Here is an 18,981-nt window from a genome sequence, read left to right on the forward strand (position 1 = left end):
CCAAGGTTCATAGATTTTGTCATAAACAAGAGGCTCTCAAGAGCCTGAATCGCTCACCTTCATTTTTTGGCATTTATCTTTCGTTTAAGAGTTTAAGTGTCCAATTTCATTTTAGTTTATTTTTTTTGGTTTAATGTATATTAATAAGTGTTTGAAAATGCAGTTTTGAAGGCCCCTTTAGCCCTTTCCTCCATGGAATTTTTTTTTAACATACTTGATTCACATAGGATTTTTTTCAGTAAAAAAAAATTATCAGGTTTAAAGTGTTAATGCATTGTGAAATCGAATATTTCATCAATGAAATCCAAGTAAGATATTCTCATGAATCTCCTTTTCATATTGGATACAATTTTTTTTAAGTCTGATGCAGACATTTTGGAGTCTAAGCGTTTCAACTTAGGTACTACACAGGTGTCAAAAGGCGTCATTATGGAGTAAAGGGGGTGGCATCAAAAGGCGTCATTATGGAGGAAAGGGTTAAAGGTTTTGTAGGACTATGACAGCCATCTTGCACGTTAAACCCCCATGGGTATTTTGAAATGTTGGCAGGTATGCATATCATTAATCAATTCAAGATTACAAAAAAAAAGCAAAAATCATATCATTCAACTTAAGTTTGGTTGGAGTTTGTTTAGTAGTTTCAAAGGAGAAGATTTTTAAAAGTTTGAAAATATAGTAAACAAATTGTGTAAATTTGTCTTTAAAGGGCAATAACTCCTTCAGGGGTCAATTAACAGTTTTGGTTAAATAAACTTATTTGTAGATCTTACTTTGCTGAAATTTTTTGTTGCTTATAGTTTATCTTTATCATTAATAATATTCAAGATAATAACCAAAAGCTGCAAAATTTTCTTAAAATGACTAATTCAGAGGGAGCAACCCAACAACGGGTTGCCTGATTGGTCTGAAAATTTCAGGGCAAATAGACCTTGACTTAACAAACAAATCCATCCTGTCAGATTTGCTTTAAATGCTTTGGTTTCTAAGATATGAGCCAAAACTGCATTTTACCCTATGTACTATTCTTAGCTATGTCGGCCATCTTAGTTCGCAGTTTGGGTCATTGGACACATTTCATAAACTACATACCCCAATGATGATTGTGGACAAGTTTGGTTAAATTTGTCTAAGGAGTTTCAGAGGAGAAGATTTTTGTAAAATATTATAAAACTTTACGAAAAATTGTTAAAAATTGACTATAAAGGACAATAACTACTTACGGGGTCAAGTGACCATTTCGGTCATGTTGACTTTTTTGTGGATCTTACTTTGTTGTACATTACTGCTGTTACAGTTTATCTCTATCTATAATAGTATTCAAGATAATAACCAAAAACGGCAAAATTTCCCTAAAATTACCAATTTAGGGGCAGCAACCCAACAACGGGTTGTCCGATTCATTTGAAAATTTCAAGGCAGATAGAATTTGACCTGATAAACAATTTTACCCATTTCAGATTTGCTCTAAATGCTTTAGTTTCAGAGATATAAGCCAAAACTACATTTTACCCCTATGGTCTATTTTTAGGCCTGGTGGCCATCTTGGTTGGTTGGAAGGGTCACCGGACAGATTTTTTAAAATAGATACCCCAATATTGATTGTGGCCAAGTTCGGTTAAATTTGGCCCAGTTGTTTCAGTGGAGAAGATTTTTGTAAAAGTTAACGACGATGGACAACAGACGACGGACGACGAACGCCAAGTGATGAGAAAAGCTCACTTGGCCCTCTGGGCCAGGTGAGCTAAAAAATAACCAACAAAATACAAATAATTTTTAATATTTTAAAATACCTCTGTAATTTTGGCTCTTTTGCCAGCAGCCTTTAGGAAGATTGCTTTCAGTTCCTTCTCATCAATAGATTTAGGTAGATTATGAACACACAGTCTGGTGGTTGATACAAATATGTTGGGATTTTTCAATCTCTGTCTCTTGGAATTTTCAATCTACAATATACAAGTAAAATGACAAAAAAGGGTTTTAAAATGAATGTAGAGGTAGGAATTCTAAACAGATACTTATTATTTGAATAAATTGCAATCTGATACAAATTAAAAGAAAAATTGATAAAAAAAAATCAATACAAAACATAGAGGCAAAATTTTTATATTGATTACAATTTTAGTGACAATAGCGAAAAACTTATTCATTTATTGAAACACTATCAAATTCCAACTGCAAAATTTGTAAATTAAGCATTCATTCATAGTAAAAAACAACTTCACCTCGAATTCTGTATTTCTATTTTGTAAACTTTTAAGTTTTCGAATATGATATAATATTGCTAAAGTGACATATAGGTCCAATGGGCCGGGTGTAAATATCAAATTGCTATATATATAATTGTATAAATGTATGTTATGATACATGTAACTATATTAAATAATTACTTACTTGCTTACAAGTTTTTAACACATTGAACATGTTTTTATAATGATCAGTGTGTCCTACACAGAATATATCTTTTACACTGTTCAATGGATTTCAGGAAACCTCTTCAAACAAATAGTTTGTAATTATTTTTTTTTATTTCTGTGGAAATATTTCAGACAAATTCTAAAAAGAGATATCTACGTTCCTAGTGCTGTCTGCTCACAAATGACATAATATTCCGTACTGCTGTCAAAGGGTGTTAAGTCTTGATTGTTTGTTAAAGGTGTCATGCTCTTTGGCACTGTTTTATAAGAAACAATCATTTAAATAAATTCGGAGAACATATGTAAATCTGTTATATTCCTCTTACCTTCTGTCTTTTTTCTATGTCTTGTTTAGAAAGACCAACAGCATCCTTAGTTCCCCCTCTTATTACTGAAATACACAATTTTTATAACACAATGTATTAGCTTGTTATAAAATACAAAATGTTCTTTTTATTACCAATCATACCTTTTCAAACAAATACTTCTAAAACTGAAATTTTCAAACTGTACTGTTGGCTGTACAAAAACATTTTCTGGACTTGAGAATAATGCTGTGATCAAGATAGTTTTTGTTACATACTGTCATAATATATTATTTGTAAGAATGTGTTCTGTTCACTTTTCCTTTACTGTGTAATACATGTATAAAACTCTTCTCTTTTCTTGTTCTATGGAAGCGCATTTTTTTTTATTTGTTGAATGTTGATAAAATACTCATTTTGTTTTATGAGCAAGCATAACTGTTTGTACATTGTCAAAAGAAAATATCAATAAAGCAAACCAAACACATTTTGTATTAGTGGCTTACATCCTTCTCTGACAAGATGTAAATTTCTTTTATCCTCTTTGACTTTTTCTTCTTTCTTTGCCAATTCAGTGGCTTTCTGTCTGCTGACAGCTTTAGCAATCAAAAGTTTACGGCCATCAACAATAATACCTCCACCCTGTAATACATTGTAAATATTTGTCAAAAGTTTCAACAAAATTGGTACTATATAAAAGTGACTTTTAAATAAGACTTTAACCTAATATACTACAATATTGCAACATTATAGATTGAAATTGTTTCTAACTTTGAAATAGAAGCTTTTATGGGCAAAATAGTGAATTTACCTATATTTTGAATTTGTTAGAAAAAAAAACGTCATGGTATTGGCAGATTTAACTATATATTTCTTTACCTTATCATCATCAGATTTCTGCAAACAAGCATCTGCTGCTTCACTTGTCTGAAATCGTACAAAACCTGAACCTAGAAAATAAATCCTAATTTGATCACTTTTGTTGTTATACAGTAGAACCATGAACAGGAGACTCATAAGAACCTCAATTCCTCATAAAAAATTATCACAATATTTAGTTCCTCTAAATTAAAGTCATATGAAACAAGTGACTGGTGAAAAATAATGTTATTCCAATTCTTGAACCAATGCATACAAACATCATAAACTTAGTCTTCTGTGCACGATTTGATCATTTTTTTCGCATAAATTTTGTATAATCGCATATTATTTTTCTATCAGTTAGTGTTGTTGTGAAAATATGGCAGGTAATTAAAGTTCGTGTTTTGAAGCCAAAGTTTAACAATTGTCACCAGTTTGTCAACAATCAACAAAAAAACATAGATATTGAGCATGTGCTTAACATGTACAATCAGATAATAGTTTATTTGAAGGACATCCATGCGTATTGCAATCACCACATTTTTACGAGATGGGTCACACTGAGGTCACTTTGCATACAGAAAATATGTCGGGCAATTGTTTCCTGGAAGGAAGCAATTAAAATAAAGTAAATTCTTCTAAATAATTACAATTTGGAGTTTAGTATGGCGTTCATTATCACTGAACTAGTATATATATTTGTTTAGGGGCGAGCTGAAGGACGCCTCTGGGTGCTGGAATTTCTCGCTGCATTGAAGACCTGTTGGTGACCTTCTGCTGTTTGCTCTATGGTCGTGTTGTTGTCTCATTGACACATTCCCCATTTCCATTCTCAATTTTATAAATTAAAGAATTTTCTTCAGAAAAAAGTATATGTACATAAGTTTTAAAATGAAATCTATCCATTGAGTTATAAACTAGAGGCTCTAAAGAGCCTGTGTCGCTCACCTTGGTCTATGTGCATATTAAACAAAGAACACAAATGGTTTCATGACAAAATTGTATTTTGGTGATGGTGATGTGTTTGAAGTTCTTACTTTACTGAACATTCTTGCTTCTTACAATTATATCTATAATGAACTTTGCCCATTAGTAACAGAGAAAAATATTTGGTAAAAATTTACATAAATTTACCAAATTAATGAAAATTGTTAAAAATTGACTATAAAGGGCAATAACTCCTTAAGGGGTCAATTGACCATTTAGGTCATGTGGACTTATTTGTAGATCTTACTTTGATGAACATTATCGCTGTTTACAGTTTATTGCTATCTATAATAGTATTCAAGATAATAACCAAAAACAGCAAAATTTCTTTAAAAATTACCAATTGGAGGGCAGCAACCCAATAACCAGTTGTCCTATTCATTTGAATATTTCAGGGCAGATATATATTGACTTAATTAACAATTTAACTCCTTGTCAGATTTCCTCTAAATGATTTGGGTTTCAGAGTTATAGGCAAAAAACTACATTTTACCCCTGTTCTATTTTTAGCCGTGGTGGCCATCTTGGTTGGATGGCCAGGTCATCGGACACATTTTTCAAACAAGGTACCTCAAAGATGACTGTGGCCAGGTTTGAATTAATTTGGCCCAGTAGTTTCAGAGGAGAAGATTTTTGTAAAAGATAACTAAGATTTACGAAAAATGGTTAAAAATTGACTATAAAGGGCAATAACTCCTAAAGGGGTCAACTGACCATTTCGGTCATGTCGACTTATTTGTAAATCTTACTTTGATGAACATTATTGCTGTTTACAGTTGATCTCTATCTATAATAATATTCAAGATAATAACCAAAAACAGCAAAATTTCCTCAAAATTACCAATTCAGGGGCAGCAACCCAACAACAGGTTGACCGATTCATCTGAAAATTTCAGGGCAGATAGATCTTGACCTGATAAACATTTTTACCCCCATCAGATTTGCTCTAAATGCTTTGGTTTTTGAGTTATAAGCCAAAAACTGCATTTTACCCCTATGTTCTATTTTTAGCCGTGGCGGCCATCTTGATTGGTTGACCGGGTCACGCCACACATTTTTTAAACTAGATACCCCAAAGATAATTGTGGCCAAGTTTGGATTAATTTGGCCCAGTAGTTTCAGAGGAGAAGATTTTTGTAAAAGATTACTTATATTTATGAAAAATGGTTAAAAATTTACTATAAAGGGCAATAACTCCTAAAGGGGTCAACTGACCATTTCGGTCATGTTGACTTATTTGTAAATCTAACTTTGCCGAACATTATTGCTGTTTACAGTTTATCTCTATCTATAATAATATTCAAGATAATAACCAAAAACAGCAAAATTTCCTCAAAATGACCGATTCAAGGGCAGCAACCCAACAACGGGTTGACCGATTCATCTGAAAATTTCAGGGCAGATAGATCTTGACCTGATAAACATATTTACCCCATGTCAGATTTCCTCTAAATGCTTTGGTTTTTGAGTTATAAGCCAAAAACTGCATTTTACACCTATGTTCTATTTTTAGCCGTGGCAGCCATCTTGGTTGGTTGACCGGGTCACGCCACACACTTTTTAAACTAGATACCCCAATGATGATTGTGGCCAAGTTTGGTTCAATTTGGCCCAGTAGTTTCAGAGGAGAAGATTTTTGTAAAAGTTAACGACGACGGACGACGGACGACAGACGACGGACGACGACAACGACGACGGACGCCGGACGCAAAGTGATGGGAAAAGCTCACTTGGCCCTTCGGGCCAGGTGAGCTAAAAACATATGATTATTTTTTTTTAATTTGAGGTTTCGTTTCTTATGACTTAAAGATAATATATAGTTAAAATAAGTTATGAAAATCATTGATGGGTTATTAATAACTTTATCATAAACTGTTATCAAACAGATATGGCTCACCTTTTTGTAATTTTGACTATGCAAATGTTGAAATCAAAATAGCTATACTTTAAAATCTTACACAAGTTATGCAAATATTCAAAGTCAATGAACCATGACTGAGTTAGATGGGGAAACAATCTCCATGTAAACGAGATGTGCCAATGCTAAAACAACTGCATACCAATTGTGACTTATTACAAGTCATTCCCAAACCTTAATACAAACATCATCTTGTAAACTATGTAAATGTTTCAAAGTTAATGAACCATGAAGAGGGGGTTGGGCTATATAATCTCCAGGGAAACGATCCTTGCAAATGCCAGTAAATTTGCATACCAAATATCATTGACTTAACATTAGCAGTTCATCTTAAACTGATCTAATCACAATTTAATGCATGTAAACTAAGATAAGATTCAAAGTCATTAGACTGTGACTGAGGGGTGAGACCAAATATTCTCCATGTAAATGAGATGTTTCAATGCTTATACAACTGTATACCAATTAACATTGGTCTGCCACTAATGGTTCCCATTGAACTGACCTAATCACAATCTTATACAGGAGAACTTAGAAAAACTAAGATAAGTTTCAAAGTCATTAGACTGTGACCAAGGGGTGAAACCAAATATTCTCCATGTAAATGAGATGTTTCAATGCTTATACAACTGTATACCAATTAACATTGGTCTGCCACTAATGGTTCCCATTGAACTGACCTAATCACAATCTTATACAGGAGAACTTAGAAAAATTTTCAAAGTCAATAGACCATGACTAAGTGGGTGGAGCCAAATTATCTCCATGGAAATGAGATATACCAATGCTTATACAGCTGCATACCAAATATCATTGATCTACTACTAGTGGTTCCCCATAAACTGACCTAATCACAAACTAATACATGTAAAATTAGCAAAAAATTCAAAGTCAATAAACCATGACTGAGGGGGCAGGGCCAAATAATCTCATGGAAATGAGATATACCAATGTATATATTATATTATCTCCATGGAAATGAGATATACCAATATGTCATTTGTTTTCTCTTATTTTTTAGTGTGAATTCACATTACTATAAGACATGTCACGATACTTATCTATCCCAAATTCATGTATTTGGTTTTGAAGTTTTATTTGTTATTCTCATAGGATTTTGTCTAATGCTTAGTCCGTTTCTGTGTGTGTTACATTTTAATGTTGTGTCGTTGTTCTCCTCTTATATTTAATGTGTTTCCCTCAATTTTAGTTTGTTACCCCGATTTTGTTTTTTGTCCATGGATTTATGAGTTTTGAACAGCGGTATACTACTGTTGCCTTTATTTATACAACTGCATACCAAATATCATTGATCTACCACTTGTGGTTCACCATAAACTGACCTGACCTAATCACAAACTAATACATGTAAAATAAGCAAAAGTTTTGAAGTCAATAGACCATGACTGAGGGGGCAAGGCCGAATAATCTCCATAGAAATGAGATGTGCCAATGCTTATACAACTGCATACCAAATATGATTGACCTACCACTTGTGGTTCACCATAAACTAGACCTAATCACAAACTAATACATTGTTGACGCCATCGCCGACGCCAGAAATAGCGAGACAAAAAAGTCATTTAATGGTTTCAGTCATATTAGCATATTTGTAGATCTTGTATTGTAATCTATTTTGCTGTTTACGAACATTAAATATTAGACAAAACCCTGTATTTGAAGGTTTATGTCATTTTATTTTTTTCTCTTGTATTACTGATCTTTTTTGATTTTTTGCTTTCTCAATAAAAACATGAAGAATGTGCCCCAACTTGTAAATATATAATTATATGGCAAATTCTGGAACTTTTCATTTATAAAAGCGACTTAACTCAAAAATGGTGTAATTGATGCAACCCAAAATTGATATCTGATATCAGTCATAGGTGCTTACAATGTTAATTTCAAGCAATATTTTAAAAGCTAGTTTACAAGTAATCCTAAAGGATTTACATTATTAACTATAATACAAAGTTTTGTTTATAATTGTTCAAATACTACACCTTTTGAATGTTCTGTTTTTGGATCAGTAACAATCAGGCAATAGTTTACCCTTCCAAATTCTGACATAACTTCACTCAGTGTTTCTTTTCCAGTATCATAAGACAAGTTTCTGAAATAATAAAATACAAAAAAATATAGACTGATCTGTTATCATTTTTTTAACACATTTGGTGCAGTGTAGAATCTATGTATATTGAACCCTTGAAGTGTAACAAATTATTGGAATTACAGAATTCAATATATTATCAAAGATTTTATTGTTTTTTTTATAAACATGCATTTTAAATAAAATTTAGCTTTAGAAGGTCTCATAAATATCTCCAACACTTTACAAGACAAAAACCAATACACAATATTTGTACAACCTTAAAAATAATGTACGTCCATCATCAGTGTCATCTTTCTGTATTCCTGTAAATAAATGAAGGAAGTCAATAATATTATCTTTACTTATTATGAAATTTTTAAAAAATATTATTTTAAACCAAATGAAACTTTTTTACAGAGTCATTTCCTTTAAGTTCAGGTATCTTAACTTTTGTCAGTCCTATTGTCCCATTGAATTAATATTTATAGCTATTGTTCTCTCACTGTGTGTTTATTCATTGGGAGTCTGGGACCTTTAAATTTCTTCTAAGAGAAATCCATCACTCATTGATTTACTTACCTGAATTTAAAAAATATCTTATAAGTAGACGAAAATTCATTCAATATCAACAATATATTTTCAATCTCTTCAATGCAAACACTGATTCAAACATTATAAGTTGATTTCTGACAAAATTTTCAACATTGTTTCTATTGATTTTTTTGGGGTGTTTTTTAGGTTTTAATCAAAGTGCTTGAAAGCACTGAACGGTAAAGATTGCTTCAAATTATGTGAAGTAAAATTAAATATTGCATTGGTTGTAGTTCTTTTAACAGCTATTCTAGACAAAGGACGATAACTGCAATTTTTAAAGAAGAGGTTAACGATGGCATAATTTATATTTTTAGAACAGATATTAGGATTCCGGCACCTTTGCAAAAGTTATGTAATTTTCTTGACAAGTGTAACATTTAGTGCCTTGAATATCTGAGCATATATTACATGGATAAATTCTGGAAATGTTTAAGGATAGGATGTATAGAATGTTATTATCAATGCACTTTATTTTGTGTATCAAAAAGGTAGTGATCAGCCTTGGAACATTTAAGTCAGTCCCATATGGTTTAATTGCATTTCATGCAATCTTTACCTAAAAACTTCAAATGTCAATATAAATGAAATGAAGTCATCACCAATGAATATTTCTTGTTATTGTGAAAATTTTGGAGACATTTGATTTAGTGGTTAAGCCAAAGTCTGCATACAAGCCTATAGAAAGTTTGTACTTTGATCATTTAAATTCATGGCTAACCCTTACATGTGATATAAAAAACAATTAGTATCACACAGGGCTTCCAAAAAACATTTGAGCCAGCTGGACATTTTATATCTGATTCCGATTTTAATCCCTTAAGACTTAGTCACATAAGGCAATTATGGTAATCAGATGGCCATTCCAATGATTGACATTAGTTTATAAAAATGATTTTAAACTTTTCTTTGATATGAATTTGATGTTCGGATGTAATCTGTTTAATTGACAGATTCATAGTGTGAACATCAGCATGCTCATATCTGCCTTAGACTCTTTATTTGTCCAAAATGACCTTGTCAATAACTTTACTTTCGTTTTTAAAATCACATTTATCTACACGGGATGTTGACCTGACAATGGTAAAACATGGACCATAAACGGATACGTAAAATCCGTGTACGTTTACAAAGCACGACTGAGTGAGAAAGCTCTTTCCATGTTATTTCTTCAACAAAATACTTGAAATGAATGCTAGATACAGGTATCAATGATAATTTTAGCATTTTTGAAGAAATGTAGGATGCATAATTAAATTTCCCACTTGTGCACATGTGCACTTGTGTTCTAGTTCATACAACGTAGTTCTGACGAGTTTTCATTTAAAACCTATTAAAATTTTTCATCAAATCGTGTTGATAACTAATTTCTTATAATTTTAATCGTTTGGACTAAATCATTTAGATGCAATCCGCTGAAATGTAAGAAAATAATTGTGAATAGACCGATAATTTTTACGATGTCCGGTATTAAAAATATTTTACCTGTCACCTGAACAGGTCGATTTCAGCTGTCCAACAACTAATTAGCCTTGATTAAAATTAGAAAGTAGTTTTGATAGTAATTAATCATCATGTCACTTTAATGAGCGGAAATGTGTGGATGTTAAGGCCAAAAGGTTGGGTAAAAAAAATCACGAATTATGTTAAAATGACCGAAAAAGCCTTGAAAACTAAAAAGTAGATGACTGTTTCATGCTTTGCCCATCCAGACTTTTACCGGACATTATACAAATGACCGGAATATATGACTGTTTTGGAAGCCCTGGTATCACATAAATATTAATATAAAAAACAAATAGAATCACACTAATATTATTATGGTACATACTTTTCTTTTTTTCCTGTGATGGACTAGAATCTTGAAACCCCTCATCTATGGAATCATTGGCCGCTGAATCATCACTGTCTTCATCTTCACTATCATCGCTGTGAGACATTTCATCACTTTCATCCACTTCCTCTTCCTGTTCCTCATCAGATGCTTCGGTATCACTAGCACTGTCTTCATCTACAATCATAAATATACAAATTATATTTAGCACAGAGCCTTATATCTTACTATTGAGCAGAGGACGAATAAAATTTTTTAATGTAAGAGAACATGTAAAGGACTTTTGTTGCAGTAAAGAATCTAACATAAAGAATTAACTTTGAAACTTGTAACATCCTTAAGAAAAAACCCAACAACAGGCGACAATTGGTCAACGATGCAAAGGGTAAAAAATTTCAACAGGAAGAAATTTTGTGTAAAATAAGGTTAAAGTAGACATGTAGACCCTGCAATGACTCTATATACCAAATACAGTTATATTTTTACTCATAATAAGTGAGAAAATCATTTGTTAAAGAAACTATAATTGTTTTATTAAGCAGGCAATGAACAAAAAAACAAAAGACATATAGCAACTGGAAACTTCACAACACAAGACATTTGTATACAAGATAGGAGTATCAAGGTATTTTTCCTTCAACAATTTTAAAGCTTTATGCAAAAAGTTAATACCATTGCTTAATTAGCACTCTATTTTTATAATCAGCTGTTTGGTTTAAATTTCAATAATGTAACAGTGCTAAAGTTTTTGAAGCTTTTAAATTGTGTGATAACTGAAAATTTTTCAATCAGCCTCTGGATGTTTTATTTCTGCTGGACTGGTGATGATGGACAGTAGCATCAATAACAATTGATACTATCTGTTGAGTTATTACATCATTATACCATGCTTTCTATAAATAGATTTTTGAAAATGTCCTAATACCTTGTTCCATGCTACTGGAGTCACCATCTGATTCAACTTGGTTGTCTTTCTCAAATTTATTCTTTGGAACTGCCCAATCCACAGCCACTGATCTACCTGAAACAGAAATCATCAGCATGAAAGTTTTATTTAAAAACTTGAATGTGGTCAAGCTAAAATATGGAGTGTTGAGTACTTAACAGATAAACTCATCAAAGATACTAGGCTAAAAATTTTGTAGCCCATACGCATGTTTTGTCTTCAAAAACCTCTCCAGTGATGCTCTTATCTAAAAGTCAAAATGTCAAATAAAGTACAAGTTGAGGACCATTGAGAACTTTTAATTCCATAGGTTTTGCCAAACTGCGTTTTTTTGCACAAATGGTATCCCCATTATTTTGTACAATAAACTTGAGTTTTCTCATCAACTGATAAAGCATGCTATAAACATGGAGCTAGTTTATAAATTTCAGGAAGCATTCATAAATAATTCCTGACAAAAATGTGACTTATATACAAATTATATACATATTGATTATGAGTTAGAATGGGTTGGAAGGATAATTTACTAGTTAAAGTTACTGATCATATCAAAATAGGCCTTCGTTCTGATAAATAATTGATAAATTATAGATCTATACATATAATGTTAACTCACCTCTGATCATTTTTGTATTCATTTTCTGTAATGCCTGCTCTGCCGATGTTAAGTCTGCAAACTGTACAAACCCAAACCCAAACATTCTACCATCTACAAAAATATACAAAGGATTACATACATTTTATAAAGAATCCTCTTTACTTGACACATTTTATTTGTCTTAGAATTCTTTAAAACTATATATATCATCACATTTGAAATGAACTAAATAAGTTCTGTGACACAAGATGATTTTTCTTTGATTCACGTCTGAAATTTAGATTTGTTTTGTCTTATATTTTAAAATATAGTCTTATATATATTATAAGTTTATAACAACATATCATTGTATATGATTGATGTCCTATGGCAAATATCACATGCTCATTCAGGTAGATATCCCTGCCATCTAAATGAGATAACTTTGTTTTACTGTCTATACATTTATAAATCATACAAATAGATAATACTTACTTGGCTGTTTAGGAATTTTAACCTCTTTTACTTCACCAAACTGAGTAAAAACTTCTTTCAAATGAGGTTCTGAGCACTAAATAAAAATATTGTGTTTATTTTCATACAAAAGATATTTAAAAATACTGTACTGTGTTTCAGATAAATGTTCTTGTGAAACAGTCTTACACCACTATGGGATTTCGATATATAAATCTTAATACAAAGCAGAAACAGTATTGGTGCAATATTCATTGTTTTTGTGATTACCTATTATAAAACAACTTTGTAACAGTTAAATAACTTCAGAACTTTGTACAGAGAATTTCAAAAATAGCTGATCAGTAGCAGTAATATTTTGAAAGTGACTAAAGTTTCTTTAATTTTTTTAGAATCAATGCACAAAAAAACATAAACCCAACATTCAGTTTAATATCTGGTAAATTGTAATTATGGATCCTCTGTAGCAAACCACTACATTTTTGAAAGACCAGGGTTATTACTATGGGTCTAAAATGTAATTCAATACAAAATCAATAGATGTTGACAAACCTGTTTTAAGAGACCGCTTAAGGGAGACCAAAAAAGTGGACTCTTAAGACAGGTGGTCTTTTAATACAGGTCCAATCTATATAAAATGTACTACAGAGGGATATAAAATCAATGGTCCTATAATATAGGTTTTCCTTAATACAGGTGGTCTCTTGAGCAGGTTCGACTGTATTTGGTTTGCTAAGTAGTTTGAAGGAAAATCCTTCCAAATACCATCATGAGTTGCTTAAGGCGATAAAAATTGTGCTACCAATTCCTGATAAAAACATTGCCGGTAATACAAATCTTAAAATGAAATAATAAAACGGTTTTTCATTACGCAAAATTATAAATTGTCATTGCAGTAAATAAAGTAAATATGTTTTACACAACAGAATCTTTAAACAAATTAAAGTTTAAAATGCAGGGTAATTTGTTATATTCACAAGAGGGTTCAAGTGTGGAAATATCCTTTATATTCCATCCTTCTAGAAATCATAGGTTCATGGGTTCAATGGATGCTCTCTGAATACATGATTTTCATTTAACATCACCACCCTAACATGCAGATCATAAAACTGAACAGCACTGTCCAACTTAAAAGAGGATACAACTTAAAAAGGTTTAAATACATATATATATAAATACATTACATGAAATGACAAATTTCTGATGATTAGCCTGCTCTGCTTCAGTGATTTTTGAGGAATTTCTTTGTTTTCTTTTGATAACTGTACTGCCTTTAATCCTGTAAAAAACATACTTCCTTATAGAATGAATATAATAAAGCATTATGAAAAATATGTTTTCAAGAGTGTCAGACACTAAATGTACATCCAAAATATTGATTATACATCATGTATTATAGGCATGTGTTTTGAACATGTATTGATAATAAAAGTGGTGTTCAATTTTCATATCTAGTCAATATTTCACACACCATTGATTGAGGTTTTTTTCATTACCAGGGGTTTCCCTTGAAATTGAAGTAGGAGGCTAAATTACAATTATAGGTGGCTGTAACATGCATTCGGGGAAGCCAGACACCCACCAAGCTGTAAGCTGTAAGCTTGGTGCTTTACGGCAGGGGGTCTGTCATAGATAGAGCAAAATCCTACATTCTCACAATCTCCTGGCACCTAATTTCATCTTTCAAATGACCATTTTTAATGTATGAAAATAAAGGAAAAAAAAAAATCTTAAAGAAATTTCATTTTTTTTTTATGTAATGGTTTGTTTTTTATTTTCTTTACCTAATACTTAAAATTCATTTGCTTTTAAAGGAGTTTTATTTATATAATAATCTGATTTGTTAGAAATCTTGATCAATTTATTTTGCACATTCAACTACGTGCATTTGTAAACAAATGACCCCCTTTTTTCTCCAAAGACTGTTACGCGTATTTAATTCATAAAATTATATCTCAAGCATTGACAGAAAATTGATATATCCTCTGATTTTCTCTTTTTTTGTAAACTGTTCAATAAGTTGGATACATAAATCATTTGGAAATATTTTTTATTTGTGGTAGAGTCGACAATATTCTACTTTCGTTTTTGACCTTGATTCCCTGAACACCACATGTCTTTGAAAAATGAACAAAAGATACTGTTTTCCAGATTCTGAACAACACGATCTACTACACTTTCTTTTATTTGACTGATATTTAAGGAATGACTGTAATATTTTTTCTGTCTATGAAGAAATAACATAAAAAATTTGGTGCACACTGAATAACACCCGTAGCGGGTTATTTAACAGTGTGCACCATATTTTTTATGTTATTTCGAATAGACAGAAAAAATATTACAGTCATTTCTTATAATTTAATTCTAAATTCCATTTTAAATCGTAGAAAACCATGAAAAAACGTTGATGATGTCACGGTCACATGACTAAATTATGTCTATGGGCTCATAACAAAATAACGTCAGCCAATCAGGAGACGCGTTACATTCAAAATTAAATTATTATTCTATAACATAAAATTGTCATCCTAACTGATTGTCTACACGTTCTAAAAGCCAAAACCAACGAGCTAATGACCATAGGACGTCTCTATTGTTATTGTCCAATGACCATCGGAACGTCTCTCTTGTTATCTTTGAAAAGAAACAATCCATTCGGACTTTAAATAGACAAGTAATCAGTGACCTGAATTCGTGTGAACTATATTAAGCCCAAGGTAAACACTTGACTTTTCATCTTTGTTAATCGTGACCGCAACTTTGCGACAATACATCTATCGGCTTCCTGTAAACTTTTGAAATTTTTTTTTTTTTTATCTTTTTGAATTTATATTTTTGTCAGTGTTTATGTGTGGATTGTGGTTTTCACTAATCAATTTCCAAGAGAAAACGAAAATGGGATGGATCCCAATGCAATCCCGGTGAAATTGTCGGGATAAGCCGGGATAAGCATCTGGAGTCGGGATCCCATTCGGGATAAATATCTGAAACTGGGATCCCATTGGGATAAATATCTGAAACTGGGATCCCATTCAGGATAACTGTCTGAAGCCGGGATTCCCGTCTAGATGAAACGGGATAAATATCGGACACTGGGATCCCAATCGTAACTGTCTAAAGCTGGGATCCCAATCGGGATAAATGTCTGAAGCTTGGATCCCAGTCTAGTTGAAACGGGAACGTAGGAACCATAATTCATGTAGTTGAAAATATGTAAGTGCTTGGTTTGTCTACATATAATGTCTGATAACATCAAGCACAGGTTTATAATATTGGTGTTAATTAATAATGTGTTTGACACCAAAGCTGTCAGGTGAAGCCAATCACTTAATGGGTCACTTAATTTTCTGTTTGACAGATATTTATATAAAAGTCAGAAAAATGCCGAGATTTTCGCGAATAAAATGGCAGGGCGTTCGAGAAATGTCAACGGGTGTTTTGCCAGACAAGCTTGGGCATTTCTGCTGTTCCCCAAGTTCACATAAGTGTGTTTCTATTAGTTGTCGTTCGGCATCAATGGTAAGATAATGATCGACATCGTACAACGTTGGTTTCTCAACGTATGATCACGTATGTAAAATGTAAAAAAAAATCATGGCCGCATGCTTTTTTTTCAATTGTACTGAACAGTTCGACCCTAGAAAATACTGTCCTAAATAATGCGGCCACTAACTTATGCGCATGCACCCTGTGCCGATTCATAAAGTATTTTTTCTTATTTTTAGTAAAAACTGGCCAGCAATTAATATTTTTATGCGATTTATAATACCGTTACAGAGACAGATCAACTTCTGGACGATACATAATATGGGGCGAGATCGTCACTTTGACGTTAGTGTACTGATAAAAATGTCATCAAAATCTGTTTACGCTGATTAATGGAGGACCAAGAATAAGATGAATCCGATGTTTTCAGATAAGTGCATTAATAATTTAATTTAACATGTGTATATGTGTATATAATGATTACAAAAATAATTTATTGAGGGACTATGATTTTTATGGTTTTTATTTGAGAAAATCAACATCAGAAAGTCTGAAAGCATAAACTGAAAATATATTTAATTTTAACATATACAATGAATAAACTTGTTGTCACATAACAGGCATAACTGGTTGGTATGTAAAAATTTAATTCAGTTGTGTGTATGTTTATTTGGTGAAAATAATAAGTGGCAAGTTATTTATCTTCAGGGGATAAAAAAGGGGAAGGGTAATTAATTTGCCAAAAAAATTAAAATTGCCTTCCAAGACGTCATAATTATTTGGACTAGCTTCCAATCTTATGTATAAACATGCGATAATATTTCTATTGAATTTGTTGCTTCAAAACGTATTGAACAAATGATTCTTTGTGGATTTTTTTTTTTTATACTTTTACGGGATTAAATGATATTTTTAAATGGAGCTTCCAACAGATTGCATGCAGATATTCCAGTTACTCAGCATTTACTATAGTCGGAAGTACAGAGACAGCAAATTAATTTACATGTATCCTTTTGCATAAATAACCTAGGGAATCCAAGTGGCAGTGGGGTCTAGTATACGTCATGCGCATGTGCAAATTGAATTGGTGCATGTATATCCTGTTGGGGATTTATTTTTGGGATCCCGCTTTTTTCTGGGAATCCCAGTATATTTCCACTGGGATTTACATCGGGATCCCGCTTTTTTTATGGGAATCCCGAAATTTTATCCCAGTATATTTCCACTGGGATTTACATCGGGATCCCGCTTTTTTTGCGGGAATCCCGAAATTTTATCCCACAGTATCCCAGTGGTATCCCAATTGAAATCCCACAATATCCCAGTGGGATCCCAGTATATTTCCACCGGGATTTACATCGGGAATCCCGCTTTTTTTGCGGGATTCCCGAAATTTTATCCCGGTGGAATTAGGTGGGATCCCAATTGGAATCCCATCAGAATTCCAGCCAGAATCCCAGTGGAATCCCAGATTTATTTTCTCTTGGGTTCTTTAAAAAAAGAAAAAAAAAATTCACAATTTTATCTGATAAATTTCAATAATCTGACTCCATTAATGTAGCTTTTTTGTTTGTTGAATTCTTCCACTGTCATTTTAGTGAAGGGAATTGTTATTCATAAAACTATTTTTTCATATAGAACATTACTATTATTGAGAATTATCATATTTGTTCACACTAAAAACCTGTTTATTTTACATTTATTAGTAAAGGTAAAACTCTAGGTAAAATAGCAGCTGTTCTTGTGCACACAGTTTTTTTCCTGTTAAATAAATTTTCAATATGTTAGTCTGTATAATGAAACCTGATGTTTAAAAGGGGAGAGTTCTCTACAGAGGACATATGTTTGTTTTGACATATGTTGTGTTATATTGAATTTACCTTTCTTTTCTACCTTCTTTTGTCCTTTCTTTAAATCTCTGATAGACTTGAACCTAACAAATACTGTTAGCTGATTCCTGCCTTTTATTGGATAGTCAATCTTGGATATGTTCTTTATTTTTCTGGTAAAATAAAGGAAGAAAACTATTACACATATAATGCAAAGAGAGACAAGTTTGATCGCTATATATGGTACGGAATTTTTCTGCAAAATGAAACGAAAAAATATGCATTTCAATATTGAAACCATCTCTTTTGTCCTTATGTTTTGTTCTCAACAGACCCTCATTGTCAATTTCTAAATGTAAGTCAAGAAATGAAACTGACATAACTGTATCTGTTGTATCTTTTATTTCTACTTTAATGTGATACACTCATTCGAGAATATTTATTTTTATTTTTCAATTAGTTATTCTATAAGTATTATCAAACCAACTCTTTCAAAGTAAAACTTGGTATATAGAATTATACTTTTCTCTTGTAGATTTTGCTATGAAATTTTGTTGATGTTTTTTTATTTTCTTTATATATAAATGGCCCTTATTTAGAAAGACCTTGATTTTCATTATCATAATAAATCACCAGAACATTAGGTCCGAGACCACAATTATTTTGT

General features: G+C 31.9%; 1 protein-coding gene across 1 annotated transcript in view; it reads right to left on the minus strand.

Moving 5' to 3' along the window:
- The window catches only part of LOC143048433 (RNA-binding protein 28-like), a 39,743-nt gene that overhangs the window by 3,056 nt on the left and 17,706 nt on the right, over positions 1 to 18,981 (minus strand). The window contains exons 5-16 of the mRNA XM_076222111.1: positions 18,366 to 18,487; positions 14,184 to 14,278; positions 13,021 to 13,096; positions 12,565 to 12,657; positions 11,928 to 12,023; positions 11,000 to 11,179; positions 8,855 to 8,900; positions 8,489 to 8,598; positions 3,599 to 3,669; positions 3,226 to 3,361; positions 2,741 to 2,805; positions 1,791 to 1,943 (exon numbers count right to left, since the gene is read on the minus strand). Coding sequence (XP_076078226.1) covers positions 1,791 to 1,943; positions 2,741 to 2,805; positions 3,226 to 3,361; positions 3,599 to 3,669; positions 8,489 to 8,598; positions 8,855 to 8,900; positions 11,000 to 11,179; positions 11,928 to 12,023; positions 12,565 to 12,657; positions 13,021 to 13,096; positions 14,184 to 14,278; positions 18,366 to 18,487 — 1,243 coding nt within the window. The remainder of the gene's footprint in view (positions 1 to 1,790; positions 1,944 to 2,740; positions 2,806 to 3,225; positions 3,362 to 3,598; positions 3,670 to 8,488; positions 8,599 to 8,854; positions 8,901 to 10,999; positions 11,180 to 11,927; positions 12,024 to 12,564; positions 12,658 to 13,020; positions 13,097 to 14,183; positions 14,279 to 18,365; positions 18,488 to 18,981) is intronic.

This window comes from Mytilus galloprovincialis, chromosome 10 (assembly GCF_965363235.1).
Source record: "Mytilus galloprovincialis chromosome 10, xbMytGall1.hap1.1, whole genome shotgun sequence".
Classification (NCBI taxonomy): Eukaryota; Metazoa; Mollusca; class Bivalvia; order Mytilida; family Mytilidae; genus Mytilus; species Mytilus galloprovincialis.